A 12,885-nucleotide genomic window follows, 5' to 3' on the forward strand; every position below is an offset into this window, starting at 1 on the left:
AAATAAAAAGTTGAGTTTTGCGACCAACAATATTAATAAAAGGAACATTCATCAATGATCATTAATGTCTTTTTTATTAGGGTTCCGTACCCAAAGGGTAAAAACGGGACCCTATTACTAATACTTCGCTGTCCGTCTGTCTGTCACCAGGCTGTATCTCATGAACCGTGATAGCTAGACAGTTGAAATTTTCACAGATGATGTATTTCTGTTGCCGCTATAACAACAAATACTAAAAAAGTACGGTCCCCTTGGTGCGCGCGTCCTACCCGCACTTGACCGGTTTTTAGTATTAAACTATAGTCTGGCAAACACAATCTGTCAGTAAGTAGGAACAAAGAAAACTATAGGTACAGTCGAAGGCAAAAATATCGATACAGACAAATGGCTTAAAAATATGTGAACACGATTTTATTGTCTGAGTGTACACATATTTTTGAGACTGGGAATGTATATATATTTATGCCCTTGACTGTACTCATCAATTAAAATGAGACAGTCCTGGGCCAAACTATAAGAAAGCTGTAAATGTCGATAGGTTATTGATCTGAGGTCGATACATCACTATGCCAAAAATATAACCTTTCATACTTAGCAGAAAAGTTCGAAAATATATGCAAAAATCTATATAGACTTGAATGCAAGTAATAATTACATAAACAACATATCGATTTCTATGTTTAGGGTCAGGTCCTAAAAATAAATTTCTTCAAAATTGAACAAAACTCACCAATTAAAGGTTATCGGTTCGTGCGTATTTTCTTTTCTTCCTGTATGCGATTTACAGCCCTCGATCACACAAGACATTATCACAAAGGGAACTTCAAACCATTACAAATAAAAACTCAGCACGTTTTCCAACAATCTTTCAGGAATAGCAAAAATATAATTAAAATAAACCAAGATGACCGCTGAAACATCCCGAAATATTTCAACTAAAATAATACGACTATGTCAAGTTGTTACAGTTGACACCTACCTGTGAAATAACGAACATATATTTTATTTGGCTGGATTATATTATAGAACCACATAGGACCATTTGACATTTCCCTCAGTTTATCTTATGACAATACTGAAAAAAACGAATGAACTTGCGGATTGTTGTCTCACTCACTCATAGACAAAAAGTAATAACGTGTTGTTAATACGATATCTTTTACCAAGCTTTTATTTTTGCCCGGCTTCTTTGCTTTAGTCATTATTCTGAGGTTCGTTATTTCACTATGTCAACTGTAACAACTTGACATAGTCGTATTATTTTAGTTGAAATATTTCGGGAATTTCAGCGGTCATCTTGGTTTATTTTAATTATATTGTTGCTATTCCTGAAAGATTGTTGGAAAACGTGCTGAGTTTTTATTTGTAATGGTTTGAAGTTCCCTTTGTGATAATGTCTTGTGTGATCGAGGGCTGTAAATCGCATACAGGAAGAAAAGAAAATACGCACGAACCGCTAACCTTTAATCGGTGAGTTTTGTTCAATTTTGAAGAAATTAATTTATAGGACCTGACCCTAAACATAGAAATCGATATGTTGTTTATGTAATTATTACTTGCATTCAAGTCTATATAGATTTTTGCATATATTTTCGAACTTTTCTGCTAAGTATGAAAGGTCATATTTTTGGCATAGTGATGTATCGACCTCAGATCAATAACCTATCGACATTTACAGCTTTCTTATAGTTTGGCCCAGGACTATCTCATTTTAATTGATGAGTACAGTCAAGGGCATAAATATATATACATTCCCAAAATCTCAAAAATATGTGTACGCTCAGACAATAAAATCGTGTTCACATATTTTTGAGCCATTTGTCTGGATCGGTATTTTTGCCTTCGACTGTACTTATAGTTTTCTTTGTTCTTACTTACTGACAGATTGTGTTTGCCAGACTGTAGTATAATACTAAAAACCGGTTAAGTGCGGGTCGGACGCGCGCACGAAGGGTTCCGTACTTTTTAGTATTTGTTGTTATAGTGGCAACAGAAATACATCATCTGTGAAAATTTCAACTGTCTAGCTATCACGGTTCATGAGATATAATACAGCCTGGTAACAGACAGACGGACAGACGGACAGCGAAGTATTAGTAATAGGGTCCCGTTTTACCATTTGGGTACGGAACCCAAATAAAAAAGACATTAATGATCATTGATGAATGTTCCTTTTATTTAATATTGTTGGTTTACCTATCTTACAAAACTGAACTTTTTATTTCAGATTTCCAAAGGACGAGGAATAGGGGATATTACTGCAATGTTCTGCCACCAGAGTGCAGCACTAGCCTTTTTTAGTAAACCGTAGAGTAACTTACTTATACATACTGTACCTTTAACAGGTTTTTGACAAGTTTTCAGAGGACCTACCGGAAAACTCGAATCCGAAATTTCGTTATCTGCCTCTTTATCGCTCGAATACGCAAGATACAGAGATGTTAGATAACGAAAGTTCGATTTTCTTGTTTCGCGATAGACCCTCAGATTGTGGTAGTGGCTCCACCCACGCCGAGTTTCGCGTTTCCCTATTATTAAATTAAAATAGTAGATTGTGTCACAAGGGAGCAAAATGACATATTTACGGCGAGGGCGTACAATTGAATCTTAAACGAAGCGAAGGATTCTATAATAGAATCCTGAGCGTAGCGAGGGATTCTAACATAGAATCCTGAGCGTAGTGAGGGATTCAAGTGTTAACGCCCAAGGTGAAAATTATTTTGCTACCATGTGACACATACTGCTTTTCACATCACCTATGAGGAAATTACATACATATATTAGGTTTCAAAACATTATTATTTTAAGCAAAGATCGATACGGACAAAGTGCCAAAAATATGTATACACGACCTTAGTATAAATTAAATTAAATTAAATAATCATTTATTTTCAGGCATGGCCCGTAGAAGTGTATAGGGTACATACTTCTGGCACTTTGTCCGTATCGATATTTTCAGACGTGACTGTACTGACAAATTAAAAGTACCTACAGCTCATAATTATGCACCTAATATATTTTCAAAGACAGCAGCAAACACCTAAAATGATACAATGAAAATCAGGTACATTATTTTTGTAGATTTTTCTGGTAACAAATTAGCTCTTACCCCTTTGAACCAAATCTTCGGAAGAACACTATGAAGACTGATATCACTTATATTTATTATTATAAAGTTATTGATTTAAACTAAATATTTACAAATTTATACACAACACAAAACCGCATAATTATGATTTGTGAAATATTTGTACAAAACTTTTTAAATATAAACTTTTTAAATTGCATAGACAAGTATGGCTGCGTTTAAGGAGACCTAAAATGTCAAAATAAAAATTAAATTATTAAACTAATGTTTTTTACGTTTCTTTGTAAATATTACGCTAATTAATTAATTTACTTAATTAAAATATGCTATTAATTAATTTAAAATACGCTAATTACATTTATTGTTTACAATTACAACAAAATATTATTTAAGTGAGTAAAATTGTATGCACGTAATCGATTATAAAGAAATTGTAATCGATTATATGCATACTAATTTCATATGTCTTTGTGTCAATATTTCATACTGGCAACAAAATGTCCTTGAACAGAAAAGTGCCACTTTGATCCCTCCTAGCAGGGAAGAAAAGTTCCCTTTTCGAATAGGTGATGTGAAAAATATATTACACGAACGTTTTTTTTTTTCATTTCCTATTTGGTACATGACTAGAAACTATACTTAATTTTTTAGCATTAGTAAAAAAGGTAAACCATTTGCACGTGTCTTTTTATTGACAGGTTTTTTTTTTATAAATATAGCAATATTTTACTTATGAAAGCAAAAGTATGTAAATGATCGTATATTATATTTGTTGTGACTTATTTTTAAAAGTGTTTTTCGATAAAACGACACGTTAAGATCGGTCGCCTTCTTTCTAATGATAAGAAAACGAGAGGTATAGTTAAACGGTTCTGAGTGGTAGACTGCAAGTGAGATAAAAGCTATATTATTAGGTACATGCATAAATCCTCATATCAGGCGGTTCTTTGATTACAAGGATTGCAGAATTTTTATACTTTAAGTATAAAAGTTATGCAATCCTTGTATTCAACGAGCCGCCTGCTACAGATTTCTTGAAAATGCCGCGTTTTTTCAGGTTCAACTTTCATTAGCCAGACTATTATCAATTTGCCAATTTCGTGATTATTTTTTTACACGGCACATAAACATATGCATAATTTATCGATATAAAAAGTCGACACAGTTACATCCCTAGCAAATTATCAAACTTATGACACCGTGCGTAAATGAGAAATAACAAGCATATATGCATCCCTTTTCGGCACATTATCTAATTCGTAAGGAAGTAAAGGACGGGTATACATATTTGCGAAGCATTTTTGCCTGGCTTCTATGCTTTAGTTATTATTCTGAGGCCTAATTACTGTTTTTTGATGGACACTTTTCATATATAGAGATTAAGCTCCTTTATACATATAGTCTCCATGGTTTAAGTGTAATCGTTAAAGGAGGGCGCCAGTGTAATTCAACTGTCCATAATCCAGTACGTGGCGTGGTTAGTTTCATTTTTTGCCACCAGCATTAAAATGTCATACTCATATCACAATCACATATCACATCCTGGTATCGTGAATCGTGATAGTTGCTGACGCTTGGCCCGCTTGGGTTACGTCTTGTATTAATATAGGTTGTTTCTGGTTTAGATTTGTCCAATAAGTAATGTGTTTATCTTCTTAGCGTTTAATGTAATTTGATTGTGGCTGTTTACACGTACCTAGTTAAAAGATGATTTCGTTAATTTAGTGACTGCAGGTTGAAAAATCACAGGTCAGTACTTCAAACGTGCTTAAGTTACCATACTTATAAATTGTTCACTCTTTATTTACCGCTAAAGTTCATGTTATTTGTTGTTACTCGGCTAATATTTTAGCATTCGTACGCATTGTGTGTGTATTGGACGCAATTGAGATATCAGTCCTTACATTCACGCACATTTCAATCGTCCATATTGTCCGCTGAATTTGACAGCGGGCAATTTTGGCCTAAAATTGTGTATCCAGGTAGTGGTCACAGGCTAGTCCTACAAGTATGTGCTAAGTACTTAGTATACTGTTTACTTACTTACCAGTTTAACAGGGACATACCTTATGCTCTACAGTTATTTGTTCTCGTCATGATCAACTCTTCTCTTAAAATATGTGTTAAGAAAATATGGTACAAGAATAGAATTAGAATATGTTGCTACAAAAGAACTTATTACCAATGTATTACTGCCTAACAATACTTAAGTTTGATAGCTGAATGTTATGAATGACTTGTCCGTCTGTAGCACTCATCATGTTCTGAATGACATGCCCGGGTTGTAGCACTCATCATGTTCTGAATGACACAGACGCGTGACTAAGGGGTGGGGGGGGGCACGGGGCAGCAGCAAGGAAACTTGTCAGTCGTCAGGGGGCGCAAATTTGGTGACTGCCCCGGGCGCTATATCCTCTAGCTATGCCCCTGGAATGACATGTCCCTCTGTAGCACTCATTGTGTTCTGTTTGAGCTCTTGCACTGGCAATGCACTTCACCTTATTTGTGCAAATAAAAGTCAAAGTTCAAAAGCATTTATTGCAAACATATTACATAAATTAGGTACATAATATGGACTCTGCAAGGGCGCAGCAAACTTATAAATAAATAACAAACTATTACAATTGTTTCTTCTGAATTACACATATGAGATCACATTAGTGCATCTTAAGTGCTAATTTGCTTACTATAAGCATAATATTAATAAAATTTATTTAATATAAAATGAAACAAAGTTGTTTAAGTAATGTTTCATTTTATATTCTAGTTTATTTCTAATGATATGATACCTCATCATAAACAGAGGGCTACCGCGTTTAATTTCGCCGCTAGGGGCGTTAGGGTAGATGGAGGTCTTTGAAAATGTCAAATGCATAAAAGTTTGGGGGGCTTCAGTCTTTTTTACCGAATTTTCACTCCTTATTCATAATTGTGGTAAATCTTCGTCCATCTTTGATAAATCATGGTAAACAATAGATATAGCTCAATAAATCTTAGTTGTTAAATAAAAGTGCCAACTAAAATATACGCAAAATTACACAGGTTGAAAATTTACACATTTAGATGTTAAAATACCTTTGCTTAAATTAGAACATATTGATTTTATAAAAATAAGCATTGAAGAATTTTGACTTCTGTTTTTCTGGACCTACATCTACAGTGGCGCCAACTGGTGAGCACAAAAACGGTAGCCCTCATTCCTGCAGCGTGTAAAAAGATTTCTATGTTAGGTATTTTATTAAGCGATTTTTTTTACATTTCAAAATATTGCTATGAGTTGAAAAAATAACCTGTATTTCTAGAATCCAAAATGCCCATATTTTGCAGGTTTTTATTATTATTTTAACGCATTGAGACTTGAAAGGGGTTGGTTAGATGATGGTATGATTGGTATGTAATAGTATAGGTCTGTCATATCGAACATCAAATCCTCCTAACGGCTAGTTCTGATTTTTTATATGTTGTGAAGATCACTACCCGCATCGTAAATCCAAGTTTGCAGTTTCGAAAGACCTGTGCTAACTTTGCACCACTTGAAAAACCACAAAAAGTTATGTACTTTTTTTGGTATTCTCAACATGCCCGAAGTCCTAAACTATGCATTTTTTATCAAAAAGGTATATGAACAAACTAAAGTTAACTAAAATTGCTACAATTTAAGATCAGAATCAACTGTAAGTTAAATACTTATCGAGATACAGCTCTGCAAAAAAGAGAGGAAATTTTGTCCAGTATAGTGAAATTTTAAGATTTGATAAATTTTCGACCCTGAAATCAAGGAAAATACTCATTTCACGCATAAAATCATAAATGGATCTTGTAGCAAATGAAATTAGCATTTATTTAAGCAAAGAATGACATCTGTAGATATTATTAGGCAGCTGACAGTCATGAGGTCTCATTATATATCGTCTTTTAGCACTAAGAGTTTTTGGCTGGGATGATATTGATCATAAAAATACCCATTTCTAAAATATACATATAAACCGTGGGACCAGGATTCCAAACTATTTCAAATTCTAGATAGTGCATTCATGCATAGTTAACTATTTACATGTATGTATTTGTACTACATATTGACTTTTTAAGCTGTAATATATCTATTGACAAGGAGTGGGATACGATGTTAAATTATTAAGTTATTTCTAAATTTATTGTTTTGAGAATTTTTCCATCGGTCCTTATTTTTTGTTACTAAGACTTATTTTTTGACATATTTTTTTTAACTTTTTCTTCTTCAATAGACGTCAGCATATAAATTAGAACATTATTAATTTTTATAATATGTTAGGCTAAAGGTGTATTGTGCACTTACTTTTCTTACTTCATTAAGTATACAAGTATAATTCTTTAGTATATTTATAATGTTGTATATGTATGAAGATACAGATATAACATTAAATATTTGCAAGTCTAAGTTGCATTAGTTGACTTGTAAACAATTTATGTGTTGAATACAAATTGTATGTGGAAGTAGTTTAAGTATCAAGTTGGTGATAATATGATTGTGTAACCTTGAATTTAGGACACAATAATGTAAGTATTTTGAGCTAAGGATGTTGTAAGTATCAATTTACTTAATATGTGATCTGTTTAACTTAATTAAAGAGCTATACTATTCTTAGCTTTGTGATTTGTGTTACAGTAACGGCAGCAGAAGAGTGAAGATTGTGCTTGAGTGGAATTAGGTTAATAAGGAATAGTTTATGACCGTTTGAGGTCATAAACTGTCAAGTGTAGTGCGTCAGTATGGACCTGCCCGACTGCCCTCCTGGAGCTGAAGGCTACCAAGACTCTGTTACTGAAATTCCCAAGAAGCCGGAGCTTGAAGACTCATCATGCACTAAGGTAAATATCCATTACAATATTTACTTATTATTTATTTAAAAATAACTTTGAAAACAGGAACAGTAATAGTAGTTTCAGTAAACATTTTTAATCGTTAAGAGCAAATTTGTATGGTCTTAAGATATGTGGCCTATTTATCGACAAATGTTTTTTAAAGCCACTATAACTTGTGCGATCTGAACTTCGGAACATTGTATAAAGGTAAACAAGATTTTAGGTTTTCTTTTTATTTCTCATAATGTTAGGTTCCATTGGTAGCATGATGATTCTTACAAAAAAAATTGAGATGCAGTTTGATAGATAAAACTGAAATACAACCATTATTTATTTTGAACTATAGTTATTTCTACGTTATTGCTGATTGTTTGGTATACTTAGGTTTTAAAAAAGATGGCAAATAGTTTGCATGGACTAACTATGCTTTGTCATGTTAGAGCTATTTATACCAGAAAACACGGCTAAGTTGTACCCATTATTAACGATACGGTCTATTATAACCCGACCTATTATCTCAACATGTACATATTGGAGCATGTAACATAAGCTGTATGCAAGAGCCATACGTGTGTTTTCATGTTAGAGAAGGAAATCGAGACATTCGAGACAGCTTAAAGACTAAGTGGGAATAGGCATATTGACAGGGTAAGTAAAAGTCACTAAAATATTACATTTATTTAATGAAACTTTAGTCGTAGAATACGAAAAACGCTTTTTTTTTATATTTGTCGAGATTGGTATAAATGTTTTGTGAAAATAAAGTTACAAAATACGCAAGTTCGCCATGATTAGGTGAACACCAATCAGAGCGAATGACGTCACGTTCATGTAAACAAATATTCAAAATACTGAAAGTACTCTCCTGCTATTTTATTTATGATTAACGGATTCAATTTAGTTTAAACCGAATATTAACTAATAACTTGAGTCATGGAACAAGGATTTACTAAGGCAAACAGTGCTAATTTGCCTAGAATCGATGTGATGATGCTTGGATTTACAATCAAACTAAAACTTTTGTTCAGCAGAATTTAGAAATGTCTAAAATTCCTTGTAAGTTGTAAGTACAATAAACAATATTTATAATTATATCAAAATCATACTAATTTAAGTAATTAACTAAATCCAAATCCTGTAAAATAAATTTTTATGTGTATTCCATAGCAGGTTAATATTAGAATTTGTCATTGCCTATTAAAGACAACACTGGTCCAATGTGAAACCTAACCTCAAAAAACTAGTCTCACGCAACATTTATATTAAAGTTACGCCTCAAACAAGATAGATACTGTTAGGTATAGAAACTAAAAAATAAATTAAATACTCACATCGAAATGATCTTCACAAAAATAAAGATACGATAATGGCAATACGGCCATTGTCTAGCCTTGCAAGTTTAAGTTATTTATTTCTTGTTGTTTTATTGTGTGGAATATGCACAAATAACTTATTAGGAGTTGTTATTGATGTGTTATTACACTGATGAATCGCACAACATTTATACACTTTGGTATACATATTTAATAAGCTTCTAAGGAACGTCTAGAGCGTACGTTTTGTTTATATGACCTTGACGTCACTAGGGACGCCATGACACTTAGAAGCGTTTTGGAGCTATTTTAAAATCTAAAAACTAAAATGTAGTTTTTTCCTACTAAACCTTTATTAAATGCAGAAATATGTTATTCATAGAAAATAATTTATGTTTCTTAACATTATAGGACAGTTTTTCAAAATCTGTCATCCATCATGCCTATTGAAACAATTTAATTTATCTATATTCTATATGTATACAGGGTGTCCTTAGCCATTGGATAAATTGAAATAACAAGCACTGGTTTCTATTAGCACGTCTTCTTATCTTGCCTTTTATCAGATCAATTTTTTTAAAACGGACTCACTAAATTAGTACTGATTTTTTTTCTGAAGGACGTTTAGGTAAACGCGCGTAAAGCACTGATTTTGTCGCTCTTATTTGTAAATTTCGTAAAGTTTGGACTGCTAAAAATGGTAAATTTACTTGTCCTTTATCAGATTACATTTTTGTTATATGACTTAGAGTTCGAGGAAATGAAAGTTAAACGAATTCAATTTCCTCCAGAAATTACTTCAAAACAAGTTACAATTTCTCTGAAAATCGACTTAATTTCATCGTAATTTGGATACTTGAACAATCTACAACATTTGCTGAAACTGTTCTTATACATCAATTTGTATAATTTACCACCATAATTTTTTGATGAATTTTTAAAAACTGCCCCTTCTCTTCATATATTACCGGTGACGCACGCTCGCGACCTCATTATTAAAGGCAAGATGAGAAAACGTGCTAATAGAAACCAATACTTGTTATTTAGATATTACGTAACAAAACGTGTATAATTTCAACGACTAAATCTATCAATTTAAAATTTTTGCTCCAAAATCGACTACGGTCTACGGTCCTCTTAAGGTCTATCGTGAACCACGTTCGACGTGTTGACTCTCCGTCGTACTTGTAAATTCGTACGTAAGTGTGACAGGGATACAACACGTCGAACGTGGTTCGCGGTAGGCCCTCTGGCAGCACAAGTCTTGCGTTCATGTTTACGTATGACTACGGCCATCCCAGTCATTAAGCGTGATCCGTTTGAGTGGTGGCGCCAAAACTGCCCAAGACTCCCAGAAATGGCTCGTATTGCTAAAAAGTAGGTTACACGTATTGCCCAAGTAGCTCGGTCTAAAGTGAGCGTCTGTTTTCGGAAGCCGGAAACATATATGAATCAAAAAGAAACCGTCTGCTTCCCGATCGAGCGGAGACGTTAACATTTCTTCACCATAACTTGCCTTTGGTACAAAATAAAGTACCTAACATCTATCTAGCCGAAACTATGTATTTCTCCTTACCCAGTGCGGTTCAATATTGATTATAAGATTGTTACCTACAAAAAATATTTATGATTATTTGTTAAATTTGACTAACGTACTTAATAGTACATTTCGATGCTAGTGCGGAAAGTATGTCATTACTCCAGGAGTACCGAGACTCGGGACGAGTGAAGAATGACATTTCCGCAAGTGTATCGAACCAAGACGACGACGTTTTTTAATACAGTTGCGAAAAAATAAGAAAAACAACAAGTAAGGAATTCGAAACTTATATATTATTAATTCTGTGACACCATTGACATTGACATTATGAGGAGGTGTTTTTTAGCTGGATATTATTATTATTGAACCCACTTCAATGAAAGTTTTTTTTTAAATACATGTTCTATAAGACAAAACAATTGTAAATATAAAACATTGTACTATTATTACCCTAATATAGTTAATTACGATTATTTGTGTATCGTACATTTATAAAAACAATATCGAATGTTGCCTTTGGAAACTTAAAGCAGAAAGAAAAACGCCTCTTCTTTGACAGGCGTTCCGTTCCATTCAGACAACTTATTAAGAACGGTTTTTCAATATTCAATATAAAAAAAATAGACGTGTTATAATGATGAAGAGGTAAGTAATAAAATATGAAATATGTATATTTTTCGTATTCTTACTTCGTATTCTTACATTAACAGTAGGTTTGTATGTTGATTACGACGTTTAAAGGAAACTACTATCAACACTCATCAATAAGTAGTCATGAACTGGAATAAATTAAAAAAAAATGGAAAAGTAAAAAGCACTAGTTCGCGAAAACCAACTTTCCGCACGCTAAACAGCTACGTAAATTAGCACTTTTTGAGCAACTGTATTAAAAAAGAGTTTTTTTTTCTGTCCTGTAGATTAAAGAATGCCGACTACAAATGTCGGATAGTCGGCTTTCCCGACTAGTCGGTACATCCCTAGAAAAAAGGTAATATAATGAAATTTAAACGCGTTGGACCCGTCAATGCCATTAATTATGTAATTAACTTTCTTCCTTTAATATCGTTTTAAATATTAATCCTAGAGAAAAGGGTTTCAAATGTTTTTATTTGTAGAAAATAGTATGTATAGATTATTTATTTATATTAACTTATTTAGCTTTTGGCCACCGTTTACGAGTTTGTACGAAAAACTAAAAAGGAACTTTAAAATTGATTATAATTAACTTTCCCCATTTAATATCTCTTTTAAATATTGATCCTAGCGAAAAGTGTTTCACATGTTTCTTGTAGGAAATTCTATATTAATTATTTATGTAACAGATTTTTTTGCTATGCGTCATACTTTACAAATCATTTACGAAAAATCTAAAAAAAGGAACGTTAGAATTGATTATAATTAACTTTCCCTCTTTAATATCTATTTAAATATTGATCCCAGCAAAAACTGTAATAAATATTTTTTGAAGAAAATTTTGTGTAGATTATTTAAGTTCCACAACATATTTTGCTATTTTCCTCCGTTTACGAGTTATTTAAGAAAACCTAAAAAAAGGAACCTGAGAATTGATTATATTTACTTTCCCTTGTTATTATCTCTCTGAATATTGATTCAATCGAAAAATTGTATGGAATCTTTCTTGTAGGCAATTTTATGCAGATTACTTGTCTAGAAGAATATTTTTTGCTATGCGCCACCGTTTAAGTTATTTACGACAACTAAAAAAGGGCCCTTAGAATTGATTATAATTATCTTTCCAGCGTTAATATCTCTCTGAATACTGACCCTAGCGAAATATTGTACGAAATCTTTCTTGTAGGCAATTTTATGCAGATTACTTGTGTAGAAGAATATTTTTTGCTATGCGCCACAGTTTACGAGGTATTTACGAAAATCTAAAAAAGGGTTTTGTTTAATCTTTAAAGGGCTGTATATTTAGAACCATAGCAGATAGGTACTCCATACTTTCAGAAAATACGTGTTATTGTTGCTGCTATTTTCTGCAATAAGTATTATAAAAAAATATATTAAATAAATATGGGTCTCCATCAGAGGCGTATTTACATATTTGGCGCCCGGGCCATTGGGCCTCTGCCGCCCCC

General features: G+C 32.8%; 1 protein-coding gene across 1 annotated transcript in view; it reads left to right on the forward strand.

Annotated features, from left to right (window-relative positions):
- Nucleotides 1-4,675: 4,675 nt before the first annotated feature.
- Nucleotides 4,676-12,885, forward strand: part of LOC134754818 (uncharacterized protein CG7065-like) — a 156,234-nt gene continuing 148,024 nt past the window's right edge. The window contains exons 1-2 of the mRNA XM_063691206.1: nucleotides 4,676-4,837; nucleotides 7,734-7,936. Of these exons, the coding sequence (XP_063547276.1) occupies nucleotides 7,838-7,936 (99 nt within the window). The 5' untranslated portion in view covers nucleotides 4,676-4,837; nucleotides 7,734-7,837. The remainder of the gene's footprint in view (nucleotides 4,838-7,733; nucleotides 7,937-12,885) is intronic.

Source organism: Cydia strobilella, chromosome Z (genome assembly GCF_947568885.1).
Source record: "Cydia strobilella chromosome Z, ilCydStro3.1, whole genome shotgun sequence".
NCBI lineage: Eukaryota > Metazoa > Arthropoda > Insecta > Lepidoptera > Tortricidae > Cydia > Cydia strobilella.